General features: G+C 45.3%; 1 protein-coding gene across 3 annotated transcripts in view; it reads right to left on the minus strand.

Annotated features, from left to right (window-relative positions):
- EFR3A (EFR3 homolog A) overlaps positions 1 to 15,619 on the minus strand; it is an 83,411-nt gene that overhangs the window by 23,020 nt on the left and 44,772 nt on the right. For all 3 annotated transcript variants that reach the window (XM_048507625.1, XM_048507626.1, XM_048507624.1), the window contains exons 9-15: positions 14,038 to 14,116; positions 11,151 to 11,286; positions 7,969 to 8,133; positions 6,075 to 6,189; positions 3,929 to 3,980; positions 2,339 to 2,511; positions 205 to 280 (exon numbers count right to left, since the gene is read on the minus strand). In XM_048507625.1, the coding sequence (XP_048363582.1) occupies positions 205 to 280; positions 2,339 to 2,511; positions 3,929 to 3,980; positions 6,075 to 6,189; positions 7,969 to 8,133; positions 11,151 to 11,286; positions 14,038 to 14,116 (796 nt within the window). The remainder of the gene's footprint in view (positions 1 to 204; positions 281 to 2,338; positions 2,512 to 3,928; positions 3,981 to 6,074; positions 6,190 to 7,968; positions 8,134 to 11,150; positions 11,287 to 14,037; positions 14,117 to 15,619) is intronic.

Below are 15,619 nucleotides of genomic sequence, written 5' to 3' on the forward strand. Positions count from 1 at the left end.
TTTTTAATATCTGTTGTGTGCTGCCCGAGCCTGAAAGAGGAGGGGCAGCCTATTCAATCCAGTGAAATAAATCAGTAAATAAAATAAAATATAGCAACCAAGATCCTAGTTGGGTATTTGAAGACACTATTGGAAGCCATTAAAACTGTTGACCCAAATATCCCACCTACCATCTTTAAATAAGCCTGAACATGGCACTGTTACCTTTTTCATGAAGCTCCCATCTTGCTTTGAAATTTTGTCTCGTTTTATCTTTAGGTCCGAAACGTCAGGTATTATTCTAGGTAGAGACACAGCAGTTAGTTTTTTTTTTTAAGTACAAACTTTAATAACAATAATCTGTAATCCTGCAAAATGTGCTAATCTATTTAGGCATTCTGGAAGCGATTTCCATTTTAATTACGCCCACATTTAACTCTATTTTAAACGGAGGAAAATCTTAAGTAATTATGACTGGGTGCAAGAATATCCATTTGATGTTGTGCACAAAACTGTTTTGGACCAAACAAAAACATAATTACAAGCTTAATTAAACCAGGAACGAGCTGTTTTGCATTCAGGAGAGCGCAGCTGGAAGACGGAATCCTCTGGCTTTTTCCACCGTTACCTTCCTGTAATTTTGCTCGTCTTGTAAGTTTGCTTGTAAAATGCAGCGAGCTGTAGGAAAGCTACTAATAAGTACTTTGGAAAAAACCAGTTGATTACACTGTTTTATTTTACGTTATACACCCATAGGTCAACAAAGACAAATGAAGATTAGCTGATTACGCAAATGATAACGAGAAAACACATATGCATTTATTACAAGTTAAAGCTATCAATACATTTTCGCCTACAACACACGATAGCTTGCATGACTAATATTCGCTTAAACGAATAATCGTGAGCGAATATTTGTGATGTAGGCTATTATGGGCCCTTAACATGTATTGATCGTTTTAATTTGTAATAAATACATAAATGTTTTCAAGACAGTTCAATTTTCATCATCAGTTAACCTTTATTTGCATTTTCTGGGCCTGCCAGCACTTCTGCTTGCCTCAGGCAGGTTTTTCAGTAAGTGGGTGTGGCCACAGCAAGACAGTGCTTGCTATAAAATTATGCATGGGGTAGAAAATGTGGACAGAGAGAAATTTTTCTCTCTTTCTCACAATACTAGAACCAGGGGGCATACATTGAAAATGCTGGGGGGAAGAATTCGGACTACTAAAAGGAAACACTTCTTCACGCAACATGTGATTGGTGTTTGGAATATGCTGCCACAGCAGGTGGTGATGGCCACTAACCTGGATAGCTTTAAAAGGGGCTTGGACAGATTTATGGAGAAGTCGATCTATGGCTACCAATCTTGATCCTCCTTGATCTCAGATTGCAAATGCCTTAGCAGACCAGGTGCTCAGGAGCAGCAGCAGCGGAAGGCCATTGCTTTCACCTCCTGCACGTGAGCTCCCAAAGGCACCTGGTGGGCCACTGCGAGTAGCAGAGAGCTGGACTAGATGGACTCTGGTATGATCCAGCTGGCTTGTTCTTATGTTCTTCTTAACCGCTGCCTCATTCAAATGAGAGGGTTTTCCACCACTGTTGGAGGACCAGGCGGCCTGGTAAGTACCCAGACTTATGTGTCCGTTCCTCCTTCAGGCTTTCCTCCTTTTTATTCTCCCTTCTCTTCTTCCCTTTGTTTCTCTTCATACCCTTTTGTGATTGTTTTGCAAAGAGGGGAGGGAAGTATTATGTTTGGCTCTGCCTCATGCGGGAACAATTTTTGGTTTGGCTCTGCCTGCAGCGGAAACCATTTTGGGTTTGGATCTGCCACCCCTTCTGAAATTTTCAAAGGTGCCCACAGGCTGAAAAAGGTTACGGTCCCCCAAATTACAATTTTGCGATATTTGGCTAGTGTATTTTTTTAAAGAGATGATCCTCTATTTTTTTCTTCTTCTTCCCAGAATGCAAGTGTTGGAATCTAACATGTTCCACAATTAATCTGTGAGCTTGTTAGTGTTTAATACCGGATGCTGACAAGACAGGCAGTTAAGATCTTGACTTGGAAAAATCTGCTTTTTTTCCCTCCATTTTTTTAAATCCAATAAACTGTTCTGCTGAACTCTAAAGTTTGTACGTTTTGTGCCATTTTGGTTGACCTTACTAAGGGGTACCACATGGATTGTGTTGATTGTGTTTCTTCTAGATTTTACTTGGTGTGATATAGCTGCACACAGCTTTTCTCCACTTTGGTGGGATACCATCGATTATAGAGACTCCTGCAGTACAGTGGTTTGATGTCACAACTATTTACATTAGGAAAAGGTCACCTGAGACCCCCTTCAACTCAATGATTAACCTGATGCCACGAAGCTTTGCTCGGTTGTCATGCCGATCAATAATATTATGCAGCACTTCCAGGACCAGTTGTCGCAGTTCACAGTCATCCATAAGTGACGGAGACAGCAATGGATCCAGAAAAGGAGCAGGTAGAGCGGCAGAAATAGTCCTAGCGCTGTATCCAGAAGTCACCTGATAGGCATCAAAAAGAAGGTCTGAAGCAGTGGTCCTCAACCTTCCTAATGCTGTGACCCTTTAATACAGTTCCTGATGTTGTGGTGACCCCCAACCCCAACATTTATCCATTTTACAGATGGAGAACACTGACACAGAGAGTCGTAGGCGACTCCTGTGAAAGGGTCGTTCGACCCCCAAAGGGGTCCCAACCCACAGGTTGAGAACCACTGGTCTAAAGCAACCCAAGAAATCTTTCAGCCACATCCCACAACCAAGTATCCTGCTCTGTGCATACAGGGGAAAAAAGCCCAGTTCTCATAAGAGCTAACCCAGCCTTACAAATAGACCCAGAAGAGTTACAGGCCTCCAAAGACATTTGCTAATCCAGTAGCTAACAATGACAAGAGTTCTGTTGTAGGAACCCCCGCAATGCAGAACAAGCAAGGGCGGAAGGGGATGCCCGTCTTTACGAGTAACTACCTGAAGGTAACAATGGAGGCAGGAAGTTGTATGCATGTAAGTGTCATGGCTGCAGACTGTCTAGCAGGCCTAGCAAGGGTGTGGGTTGCTGACATCAGCAGGTGGGGCTAGCCAATCAGCAAGTTCATTCTTTCCCAGTACTAAGACAGCAACCTTCTGCCTCTACTACACCCTCCTGATGTAGTAATCGCCCACAATACTCAGTGCTCCCAGTGGCAGCAGGTGATTCCAGCCAGGAAGCCATTGTATACACCTTTGATGTACGTAGCCACAATTTAAAAAAAAGAAGAATTGCTCATCTGATGTACTTGCACCTTCTTTGCCAAATTGCCCAGCAGGTGATTCTTACTTCCCACCAGAGATCAGGGAAGCAACTTTTTATGAGCCCTCTTTAGACCAATGGATAACAATGCCGGCCCTTGGGTGGCAATCTCAGCTAGCATTGGGAGGTGAAGACTTTTTGGAAGCAACTTCCGGTTTTGAAACAGGAAGTGGCACCATGACAACCTAACAATGTCAAAGCATCTCTATGGTTTTGCCTAGGATATCAGGGCATCCCTTCCTGTTCTAAAACAGGATGTGACTTCCCTGTGCGGCTTCACCTTCCTATTTTGTTTCCACTTCTCCACTTAGCAACAGTGGAAGACAGGGAGCATCACCAGCAAGTGGCAACCTTACCAATAGAGAAGGCACATTTTTCTTAAAACATAACAATTGCCTGTTCTGTGTGTTGAACTTGCCAGAAAATGAACTCCTCCCCCCACCCTCAAGAAAATCTCCATACTAGAGGCCTTACCACAGGGACAGAGTGAGGGGGAAGTGCGCCCAGTGCGTATGCACACCGTGTGCCCCTCCAAACCCCTTGAACACCCAGGAATGCCATCCCTCCACAGGGGTGCCCCCGGTGCATTGCACCCCACCTACACCCCACCCCGCTATGCCTCTGCCTTACCATAAGCAAGGACCTCAGCAGCATAATCTGGAATCGCCTGGTTCCCAAATCACTAAAACCAAAGAGATAGTTCTCAAAATTAAAGTCACAGGATTCTACATTTCCTCTGGCACTAGAGAAAAATAAGATTTTTTAAAAATATCACCACTAATCATTTGTCAAAGTCTCTCCCCCCCCCCCCGCCCCCCTCGGTACTGCTTCTTGCAAGGTCCATTTTAGACCCTCAGGACAAAATTAATCTGAATTAATTCACTGTCATTTTTCTTGGCACAGCTCTGTCCCTTGTTCCAAAACTCAATTAGTACAGAACAATTCTGAATTATTCAGCTGTTTCAGAAGAAGTGGCTGAGGAAGAGATCCTTTTTCTGAAACCCACAGAATCAATGGAGGCTAAGTAAACAGACTTTTACAACCCAGGCAGACCGGAGTGCTATTTTTACAGACAACTGAAGCTTTTTCCAGAAAACCATAGAAGTTGGTTAAGGCTTATTCTGTGGATTGATTGTCCCCTCATGCATTATTGTGGAAGCTGTTCAGTTTGTTAAAGCAATCATGATGATTAAAGCAGGAGAAATACAGGATTAGTGAGTCATCTGCTGTAAATAATCTGTACATTCTTCTTTTTAAAGATGGTATTTTACCCTGCAATAAAAATGATGCCTTCCTTTTCTAAAATTAAGATGTCCACCCGACGGATAAGTTTGAAATGTTTCTTTGCACAGGATTGCCCTGGCTTGGATGGCCTAGGCCCGTGGTGGCGAACCTTTGGCACTCCAGATGTTATGGACTACAATTCCCATCAGCCCCTTCCAGCATGGCCAATTGACCATGCTGGCAGGGGCTGGTGGGAATTGTAGTCCATAACATCTGGAGTGCCAAAAGTTCGCCACCACTGGCCTAGGCTAGCCTGCTCTCATCAGATCTCGGAAGCTAAGCAGGGTTGGCCCTGGTTGATAGTTGGGTGGGAGACCACCAAGAAGATCCAGGGTTTGCTACAAAGAGCCAAGCAATGGCAAACGACCTCCGTTTGTCTCTTGGCTTAGATACTCTACAGGGTCATCATAAGGTGTCTGCAACTTGTCAGCATTTTCCACCACTAATCTGCCTTGAGTCATACTGAGAAAGGTGAGCTGTAAATGAAGTTTACAATAATAATAGCATGATGTTCACACCCACGGAAGTCACAATGACTCTTGCTATTCTGCCTGTTTGTTGGTGTCGCTTTCAGCAGGGGTGGGGAATAACCAGTTCTTGTTAAAAGTCCCCAGTGGTGATTCTTGCTCACTATAGGTCAGTGACTGGCCCAAGTTGACTCAGCAAACGTCCATGGCATGAGTGGGAATTTGAATCTGGGTCTTCGTGTGACACACGAGAGCAGCAGTGGCATAGTGGTTAAGAGCAAGTGTACTCTAATCTGAAGGAACCGGATTTGATTCCCCACTCCTCCGCTTGAGCTGTGGAGGCTTATCTGGCGAACTAGATTATCTTGTGCACTCCAACACATGCCAGCTGAGTAACCTTAGACTAGTCACAGTTCTTTGGAGCTCTCTCAGTCCCATCCACCTCATAGGGTGTTTGTTGTGAGCGGGGAAGGGAAAGGACTTTGTAAGCCCCTTTGAGTCTCCTTACAGGAGAGAAAGGGATATAAATCCAAATGTTCTTCTTCTCCTTAACCACTATACCACACTTGTGTATTAGTATGCTCTGTTCCACAGAAAGATGATACCGGGGTTATATATTCCTATATAAACCTGTTGAAGAATGGTGTGTTCACAGGACTTCGGGGATCATGGCGCTTTGTTAAGATTGAGCATTTATTAGCTCTCAATTACACTTAATTGTGGGAACTGATCTGTCAACTCAAAGGGTATATTTTACTAAAGCCTCGCTTCCTCTGGACTTAGGGAACGCAAATTTTACTAGGATTGTAGGACCTCCTGAAGAAAGGATACACAGACATTGCCTCGTATCTCACTCCTTCCCTGCAGCCCAAACTACAAAGTTTCGGGAGTTTAGCCATGTTGGTCTGCAGTAGAAGAGAGAGATTCAAGTCCTGTAGCACCTTAAAGACCAACAAGATATTCGGGGTCTCAGCTTTTGAGAGATAAAGCTCTGTTTGCCACAATTCAATGAAATCAGAACAAACCTTAGCTGGCTGGTCTCTAGTGTAGGCAAGGTTGCTCCCAACACGGGCACTTTGCCCATAATGAACATCATGATCTCTGACCGCTGGTAGTCTGGCAGGTTGCTTCCAAAGAACCCTATGTGAATAAAGACAGATGGTGCAAAAAAATCAACATCCAAGAGCAATATTTATTTTTTAAAACCTTGTGTAAAATGGGACCTATATATTCAATATTTAGATAAATATAGATAGTCCCAAGATTCCCATTTAGTTTAGAACCAATTTTGCGTTTAAGATTCTTCAGTGCTCCTTCCTTCCTTCCTTCCTTCCTTCCTTCCTTCCTTCCTTCCTTCCTTCCTTCCTTCCTTCCTTCCTTCCTTCCTTCCTTCCTTCCTTCCTTCCTTCCTTCCTTCCTTCCTTCCTTCCTTCCTTCCTTCCTTCCTTCCTTCCTTCCTCCCTTCCCCCCTCCCTCCCTCCCTCCCTCCCTCCTCCCCTCCCCCCCTCCCTCCCTCCCTCCCCTCCCTCCCCCCCTCCCTCCCTCCCTCCTTCCCTCCCTCCCTCCCTCCCTCCCTCCCTCTTCTGCTCTTCTGATGTACCTCACCTGAAGAGAGTATTATTCTTAGTTTGAAGAAAGTACGTGCTTATAATATACTTAATATAAAGTCTGTTCCAATGTTTGAAATGCATGTTTCAGTGATTTAATACAGTGTCGGTTGTGTGGTAATTCGATGTTAGTTTTCCCACTATGAGCTCTACAGTCAAGGTCTTTTGCTCTGACTTTATACAATCCTTCTTTTTCTTTTTCTAGAAACAATTTGTTATAATTTTTTGTACATTTGTTGGATACATTTACTTCAAAACTATGTAAACATTCTTTTTCTCTGCCCCCCCCCCCCAATAAATAATTAAAAAAAATCTTCTCCCCACTGGAGCTGAAGTGCAACTTCTCGCAAATCACATGCACGGTCAACTTCAAAATGTTCAGTGCAAAAATCCTGCGCCTTCATTTCAGCCATTTCATTATCATGACTGGCTTCACGTCTACAACAGCCACCAATTTCCTCAGAATTAGCCAGCATTTGGTGTGAAAGCAGTCTGCAACCCTGGGGTCCGTTCCGCATGTGCGGAATAATGCACTTTCAATGCACTTTCAATGCACTTTCCTCGACCAGGAGCTACAAGTTCTACAAGACCAAGCGTGAAGTAACTGTTCCCCCTTCTTTTTCAACATCAAATTCAAAACCAATCTGATGGCAGACTCTCTGAGTATATTCCAAGAGCCCAAGCTTAGATGGATTTACACAAGGGCTCGTTGTAATTCCTTCCCTTGTTCTGTACTCCAAGGGAGGTTTCTTACAATTGACTCGCAAGAGCGGAAATGCCCCCACTGTACTATAGTGGTGCAATCCATGGAACATATAATGCTTAACTGCCCCAAATACGAAGAAGCTAGGACCAGGCTTTTGACTCTTCTTCCTGCTAAGTTTAAGGAATACTCTATTGCTGGGAAGGTTGCATTCCTACTAAACAACTCTTCTTCTGTGATTTTAAATTCTGTAGCTAGGTTCCTTTTAGGAACTTTGGAATAATACCTGTGATGGTTTTATGTATGGAACATTTGTCTGGATAATGCTGGTTGTTATATTGGTATTATGCCTAATAAAGGTTTTATGTATGTACAATTGTTTCAAAGTGGATTTTGCTATTCTGCACAGTAAAATCCATCTTCAAAGTGCTTTGAAAGTGGATTAAAACTGCATTATTCTGCACATGCGGAAGGGGCCTGACATTCTCTGCTTTTGATTTCAGGGGTTCATACAGAAGGCAGACATCCATAGAAAACAGACTTCTGTACTTTGGATAGCCCCGGTTCCTTTTTAATAAAATCGCCCCATAACTTCTTAAAATCACTCACCAATGGTTTGGATGATAGCATTCTGGACGATCCTCTCATCATTGTCTTTGGCGTTTGCGCTAAAACTGATGCTATTCACTGAGCTACGCCGGTCACTTAATTCGAAATCGACACTGAAACGGAGATGCTTCAATAAGGTGTTGAAAACCTCTAAGACGGTTGGGCCTGCAGAGACATCCAAAGACAACAGCAGTGACTGTGACTTTTTCAAATCTGAACTCAATCAGAAGGAAAAGATAGGGGGGGAAAGTGTCTCATAAAGATGGAAGGGATTTCAGCAGGGTGCAATAGCATGGAGTCAACCTTCCAAAGCAGCCATTTTTCTCCAAGCGAACCAACCTCTATGGTCTGGAAATTAAATGTAATTCCTGGACATCTCTATGCCCCACTGCAGGCTGGCAACACTACTAGATGTGTGAGCAGATCATAGGAAACAGGTTCCAGGTTGCTGCTGCTGGATTGTAGCTCCATGTAGTAGTAGTAGTAGTAGTAGTAGTAGAAGAAGAAGAAGAAGAAGAAGAAGAAGAGGAGGAGGAGGAGGAGGAGGAGGAGGAGCAGGAGCAGGAGCAGGAGCAGGAGCAGGAGCAGGAGGAGGAGAGGAGTTTGGATTTCTACCCTACCTTCCTCTCCTGTAAGGAGACTCAAGGTGGCTTACAAGCTTCTTTCCCTGCCTCTTCTCACAAGAAGAAGAAGAATTTGGATTTATATCCCCCCTTTCTCTCCTGCAGGAGACTCAAAGGGACTTACAATCTCCTTGCCCTTCCCCCCTCACAACAGACACCCTGTGAGGTAGGTGGGGCTGAGAGAGCTCCGAGAAGCTGTGACTAGCCCAATGTCACCCAGCTGGCGTGTGTGGGAGTGTACAGGCTAAACTGAATTCCCCAGATAAGCCTCCACAGCTCAGGCGGCAGAGTGGGGAATCAAACCCGGTTCCTCCAGATTAGATACACGAGCTCTTAACCTCCTACGCCACAGACACCTTGTGAGGTAGGTGGAGCTGAGAGAGTTCAGAAGGAACTGTGACTAGCCCAAGGTCACCCAGCAGAAATGTAGGAGTGCGGAAACACATATGGTCCACCACATAAGCCTCTGCCGCTCTGGTGGAGGAGTGGGGAATCAAACCCGGGTAATCCCGATTAGAATCCACCTGCTCTAAACCACAACACCACTCTGACTCTGTGTAAACCACAGAGTTGCAGCTTTCTTGGCCAAACTCTCAGGTTTATTTTGGCTTGCCATCAATAGTTCCTCTGAGTGTTCCCCGATGCTGTACAGCAGTCTGAAAATGCTGCATGGAACTGAGCCGCTCAAGAGAGTTCCTCCTGCACGACACCGATACACTGGCCGTGCGGCCGTGCACGTGTGCTACTTACAGGGAATGCTGCTTGCCGCTATTAAACAACGGAGACATCTTTCTTTTCATTTTCTAAAAAGCTATCTGCTGGCAGCTGTCCGCTATGATTGGTGATCTCCATCTATCAATGTCTTCTCCTAATGGAGGCCTCTCCTTCCGACTTCATGTTTCTGTTGGACCTCCAACTTTGGGAGCTGGTTTTCCTGTGCAATAGCAGCCAAAGCAGAGCATTCTCCTCCCTGCCAGAATCTGGAGCGTACAAATGGCACTTGGCCTTCGCTCTCTGCCATCTATTTCCTGTTTTGTAATGAACCATTTATCACCCAGTCCTGCTGCTGCTGCCTCAAGGGTTTCTGGACTTAAAACAAAACAAAAAGCCCTGAAACAGCAGCTTTGTCAGTGTTTACTGGGTCAGCAATCTGCAGGAGATTTTAATGAGGGATGTGGAAAAACCTTGCAGTATTTTTTCTCCGTGGCTGCCTCCATCTTCTCCCAAACTGGTATATTACGGTCAGGATAATTTTGGCAGATTCTAAGCATAAGCATAAGCATTTATTGTCATTGTGCACGCACAACGAAATTTACAGCAGCATTCCTCGATGCACACAATTTCAGACTCATACCCCATCCTCACTTTCCCCTTCCTCCACCCATCCCGAAACAGCCCCAGACACATCAACACGAAGCCATGGAGTTCAGCATCGCCACAGCTCTAGAGTAGAAGCTGTCTCTAAGCCTCTTTGTCCTTGTTTTTATAGACCTGTATTGTCTGCCAGATGGTAACAGTTCACAAAGAGAGTGTGCTGGATGAGACGGATCTCTCAGAATATTTTGGGCTTTCTTTAGGCTTTGGGAATTATAGTTGTATCTATATCCCCCTTTTCTCTCCTGTAAGGAGACTCAAAGGGAGTTACAAACTCCTTACCCTTCCCCCTCACAACAAACACCCTGTGAGGTAGGTGGGACTGAGAGAGCTTTGAAGAACTGTGACTAGCCCAAGGTCACCCAACTGGCGAGTGTTGGCGTGTACAGGCTAATTTGAATCAAACCCAGTTCCTCCAGATTACAGTACACCTGCTCTAAACCACTACGCCACTGCTGCTCCTGTTGAAGCAACACAGGCTATTTCACAGATATTTCACAAATCTCCTTAGCACTGATGAGCTACTGTGTATCCTTTAGTGTAGCAGCCATATTAGTCTACAGCAGTAGAAGGAAATTTGGGTCCAGTAGTATCTTGAAAGCCAAGAACGTACGCCAAAGTTTAAGCCTTCGAGAGTGAAAACTCAATTAGTCAGATCTGGTGAAGCAAAGTTTGACTCACGAATCCTAATACTCTGGAAAATGTTCCTCTGTTAAGATGCGTCCGGGCCCCGCTTTTGTTCAGCCTTTGCACAGACTCCCCGTTCAAAAGAGCATGAAAGCGACTTCATCGTGCAAGAATCTCCAGATTCTCTGCTCCGAACAGGCCTGGCTCCATTGCAGCCAATGGGGAATTTCTGGGTGTGTAAGCAGGGTGCACATTTTTCTAGGTAGAGTCACCAAACTTTCAGTGTATCTTCAGGAGACTCTCTTGATGACAACACCCAGGTTTGGTGACCTTTGCTTCTGGGGGTTCAATTGTGCTTCTGGTTGCACAATGAAACATGGGTTATTTCTTTTCTTTTCTCAGGGAGATACAACTGTTTAAGTGTCGCAACGGTATCTGGGTCTTCTTCCAAGGATCTGAACAGAAAGGGCTACAGCTGAAAGAGAACTGGAAGTGTCTACAGCCAGCAGTTATTTAAAAATGCAAAATTTCAAAATCTTTTAGTCTCATGATGCTCACCTATGGACCCTTTGGCAGCGACAGCAACCGCTTGCAAGAGAGCTTGAATGATGCCTGCTCGGACTCGGGGGAAATCTCTTTTGCGAGCGTCCAGGTGTCCCAGGATTTCCTGTATCACGTGATGAGAATACTGCACCTATCAATTATAAGAACATAAGAACAAGCCAGCTGGATCAGACCAGAGTCCATCTAGTCCAGCTCTCTGCTACTCGCAGTGGCCCACCAGATGCCTTGGGGAGCTCACATGCAGGATGTGAAAGCAATGGCCTTCTGCTGCTGCTGCTGCTCCTGAGCACCTGGTCTGCTAAGGCATTTGCAATCTCAGATCAAGGAGGATCAAGATTGGTAGCCATAGATCGACTTCTCCTCCATCAAACTGTCCAAGCCCTTTTTAAAGCTATCCAGGTTAGTGGCCATCACCACCTCCTGTGGCAGCATATTCCAAACACCAATCACACGTTGCGTGAAGAAGTGTTTCCTTTTACTAGTCCTAATTCTCCCCCCCCCCATTTTCAATGGATGCCCCCTGGTTCTAGTATTGTGAGAAAGAGAGAAAAATTTCTCTCTGTCAACATTTTCTACCCCATGTATAATTTTTATAGACTTCAATCATATCCCCCCCCTCAGCCGTCTCCTCTCCAAACTAAAGAGTCCCAAAGCAGCTGCAGCCCCTCTCCCCTCATGGGAAGGTGCTCCAGTCCCTCATTCATCTTCGTTGCCCTTCTCTGCACTTCTTCTATCTCTTCGATATCCTTTTTGAGATGTGGTGACCAGAACTGAACACAGTACTCCAAGTGCGGTCGAACCACTGCTTTATATAAGGGCATGACAATCTAATTAAAAATTAAAAGATGACCTTAAATGAAAGAAATCTGTGACCTCTGGGTGATGCTTGTGAGGCCTGGGCTGGAAGGCTCCTCCCATTTGTGAGTAGAAAACTCACTCCTGTTCACAAGTTAGCAATTAGGCAACCAATGGGCTTTTTAGCTGTGTATTTGCAGGAGCAGGGTACTTAAGAAGCTGACTGTCAGGACCCCTGGCCAGTTAAAAAAAACACTTCCGTGTGAGCAAAAGTCTTTATATCGTGACAGCAGTTCAGGGAAATATATAGCATTGGGCATTTATTGACAGAATTGGGAAACCCTGGCGAAACTCCCTTTCATTTAGGAAAGAGGACTCGTCACCCAAAGGTGGGATTCAGCCGGTTCGCGACGGTTCTCCCGAACCAGTAGCTAACCGGCTGAATCCCTGGTCAGCCGCCAACGGGCCCGCGCTGTCTCAGCCCCCGGTCCTCCCCCTTATGGCTTGCCATTGCCTTCCAAAGTCATCTACAATTTGCCCCCAGCAAGCTGGGTATTCATTTTCCCAATCTTGGAAGGATGGAAGGCTGAGTCAACCTTGAGCTGGCGATCGGAAACCGACTTCTGTCACGATCGAATACAAGTCACGGGCAGAGCGTGTGGACTACAGCTTACCACTCTGCGGCACATAACTCACCAGAAATAAAATAAGGAATTGGCAAATTGGCACACCAGATTCTGCGCTACCATTGGACCCTGGCTGGAATCTCCACTCTTCCATGTACGTTTTCTGAGAATCCTTGGACCAGAAAATCTCTCCTGGCCTAATCCGCAGGGCCTGTAAGACTGTGCTGTTCCACCGGGCTTTTGGAGTGTCCAGCCGCTGATATGGTGCCCCCTTACTGCTCCTTGCCTTGGTGCTATTACATCAGGGTCCCCTCATATTGAGGGGCCCACCGTCCCCCTTTTGGGGGGTAGGTTTTAAATTGGGGTTTTGGACGCCTCTTGTTTATTTATGTATTAACTGTTATTCGCTGTTTTACATGAGTTTTAGATTGTTTTATTGATGATTATGGGATGGAGCCTATGTATTTATATTTTGTGTATGACCTGCTCCTGTTTGATGTTGAATTGTGTTGTCCACCACCCGGAGCCCTTTGGGGATCGGGCGGTATAAAAATCGAAGAAATAAAAAAATAAAAAACCCTCATAGGGTTGTTGTGACGATAAGATGGAGGAAAGGAGAATGGGGCACGTCGCTCAGGCAGGCATAACTAATCAGAAACTATGTCAGTATAAGGAGCTATGGGGTTAACGAGCAGAGGCAATTGGTTGGACTTCTACTTCATAATATGGACAGAGGAACTGAATGCAGGGTCATACACTTTAGGGCAGGGGTGTCCAACTCTGGCGCTTCAGATGTTCATGGACTACAATTCCCATCAGCTCCAATTCCCATCGTGGCCAATTGGCCATGCCGGCAGGGGCTGATGGGAATTGTAGTCCACGAACATCTGAAACGCCAGAGTTGGACACCCCTCCTTTAGGGTTTGGAAGAGTTAACAGCACTGTCTCAATTTGCACCACAAACGTTAATTCTCAAGTAGCACAAATGTTTCAAAATGTGAGATATGCTTGCGGCTTGCACCCTGGTTATGTCAAGGACTGCAGCCTTTTGCATCAGCTGTGGTTTCTAAATGCTTCTCAGAGGGTTCTCAGCTTCCTTTCAATGCCACAGTTATACATAGATTTGATGCGATCAATTTGGTGGAGAAAGGGGCAAGCCAAGTGCCTTGAAGAGAGCCCGAAACGGCCGTTAAGCACCTGTCGAAAGCTGAACATATTGATTTGATGGGGGCTAAACTCTCCTCTGATACCACTCGAGCAAAATGGCCGCCGGCCTCTTCAGGAGCCACAAGCTGTCTGAGAGAACAGAATGCCGAAAGCTGCAGGCGACGGAGATTGTGTTCCTGTCTGTGATTTTCCCTCAAGGGCAAGGAACCGAGAGAGGTTTACTACCATCTATTATTTAAAAAAGGACTAAATAGAGAAGCAAATAAATGGCAAAAGAGGAAAACAAACTGTACCTGTATAGAATACATAATGATTTTGAAGCAGGAGACAGCAAATTCGTTGGGGTCCCAGAGTCTATGCTGGTCTAAGTGCCTAATAAAAAACCAAGAAATACAGCACATAAAGATGTCCCCAAAGGCCGTCTCTTGCCACTATTCTTGGAGCAATGATAATCTAAACATTCCCAAGGAGTTTTCCAGGAAGTCAGCAGAGCATAAACACAGAATCTATACAATCAAACAAATGAAATAACGTATTGTTGAAGGCTTCCACGGCCGGAATCACTTGGGTGCTGTGTGGTTTCCGGGCTGTACGGCCGTGTTCTAGAAGCATTCTCTCCTGACGTTTCGCCTGCATCTGTGGCTGGCATCTTCAGAGGATCCGAGGATTCAGAGGATCCGAGGATTCAGATCCTCTGAAGATGCCAGCCACAGATGCAGGCAAAATGTCAGGAGAGAATGCTGCTAGAACATGGCCGTACAGCCCGGAAACCACACAGCACCCCAAATGAAATAACGCCTGTTTTCTCAAACAAGCTATGCGATGCAGGGAATTCCATGGCCAGAGCTACTAATTGTAACCTGCTCTGAGACAGGGAATATGGGAAATATATGTAAGTCCCATATGTCCCGGGTCGACCTCTGCATTCAGCAGAGGCCAATTTACTGGAGATCCCTGGCCCCTCAATGACGCGGCTGGCCTCCACTCGGGCCAGGGCCTTTATGGCTCTGGCCCCTGCCTGGTGGAACACTCTACCACCAGCAGTCCGGGCCCTGCGGGACCTTGGAGAGTTCTGCAGGGCCTGTAAGACCGAGTTGTTCCACCGGGCCTTTGGCGAGACCAGCCGCTGAGGATGCCCCCGCCCCCTTGCTCTACAGGGGTCCCCAACATCATCGGGACCCACTATTTTATTCCTAGGAGGGTTGCATATGGGTTTTGTGGGACATTGTTTTAGAATGTAACTGTTTTAACTTTTATGCATGTTTTTATATATGATATTCTATTGTTCACCGCCCTGAGCCCTTCGGGGATAGGGCGGTATATTAAATCAAATAATAAATAAATAAAATAAATAAATAAGTAAATAAATACTAAGTCCTCTACCCCGTCTTTCAAAACAGGGGCTGCAAAAAGACTTATTCATTACATTTTACGATGTTCTATTAGAACTAGACTCTAAGGCCCCTTCCGCACATGCAGAATAATGCACTTTCGATCCACTTTCACAATTGTTTGCAAGGGGATTTTGCTATCCCGCACAGTAAAACCCAGCTGCAAAGTGCATTGGAAGTCGAGTGAAAGTGCATTATTCTGCATGTGTGGGAGAGGCCTTTTTTGTGCTGCTGTCCCAACCTCGGTTGCTTCTTGCTTCTCAGGACTTTACCTCTAAAATGTTAGCGCAGATGAACAATCTGTGGCAGCCACTGCTAGCATACATTTGGGGTTGCCAGCCTCCAGGTGGAGCCTGGAGGTTTCCCAGAATTCCAACTCATCTCCAGGCTACAGCAATCAGACCCACTGGATTGGATTTATTTTTAACGCCAAGTTATGGATTGGATTTATTTTAACGCTAAGTTGTGGACTGAAGGTATTTTA

Source organism: Sphaerodactylus townsendi, linkage group LG09 (genome assembly GCF_021028975.2).
Source record: "Sphaerodactylus townsendi isolate TG3544 linkage group LG09, MPM_Stown_v2.3, whole genome shotgun sequence".
Taxonomy (NCBI): Eukaryota; Metazoa; Chordata; class Lepidosauria; order Squamata; family Sphaerodactylidae; genus Sphaerodactylus; species Sphaerodactylus townsendi.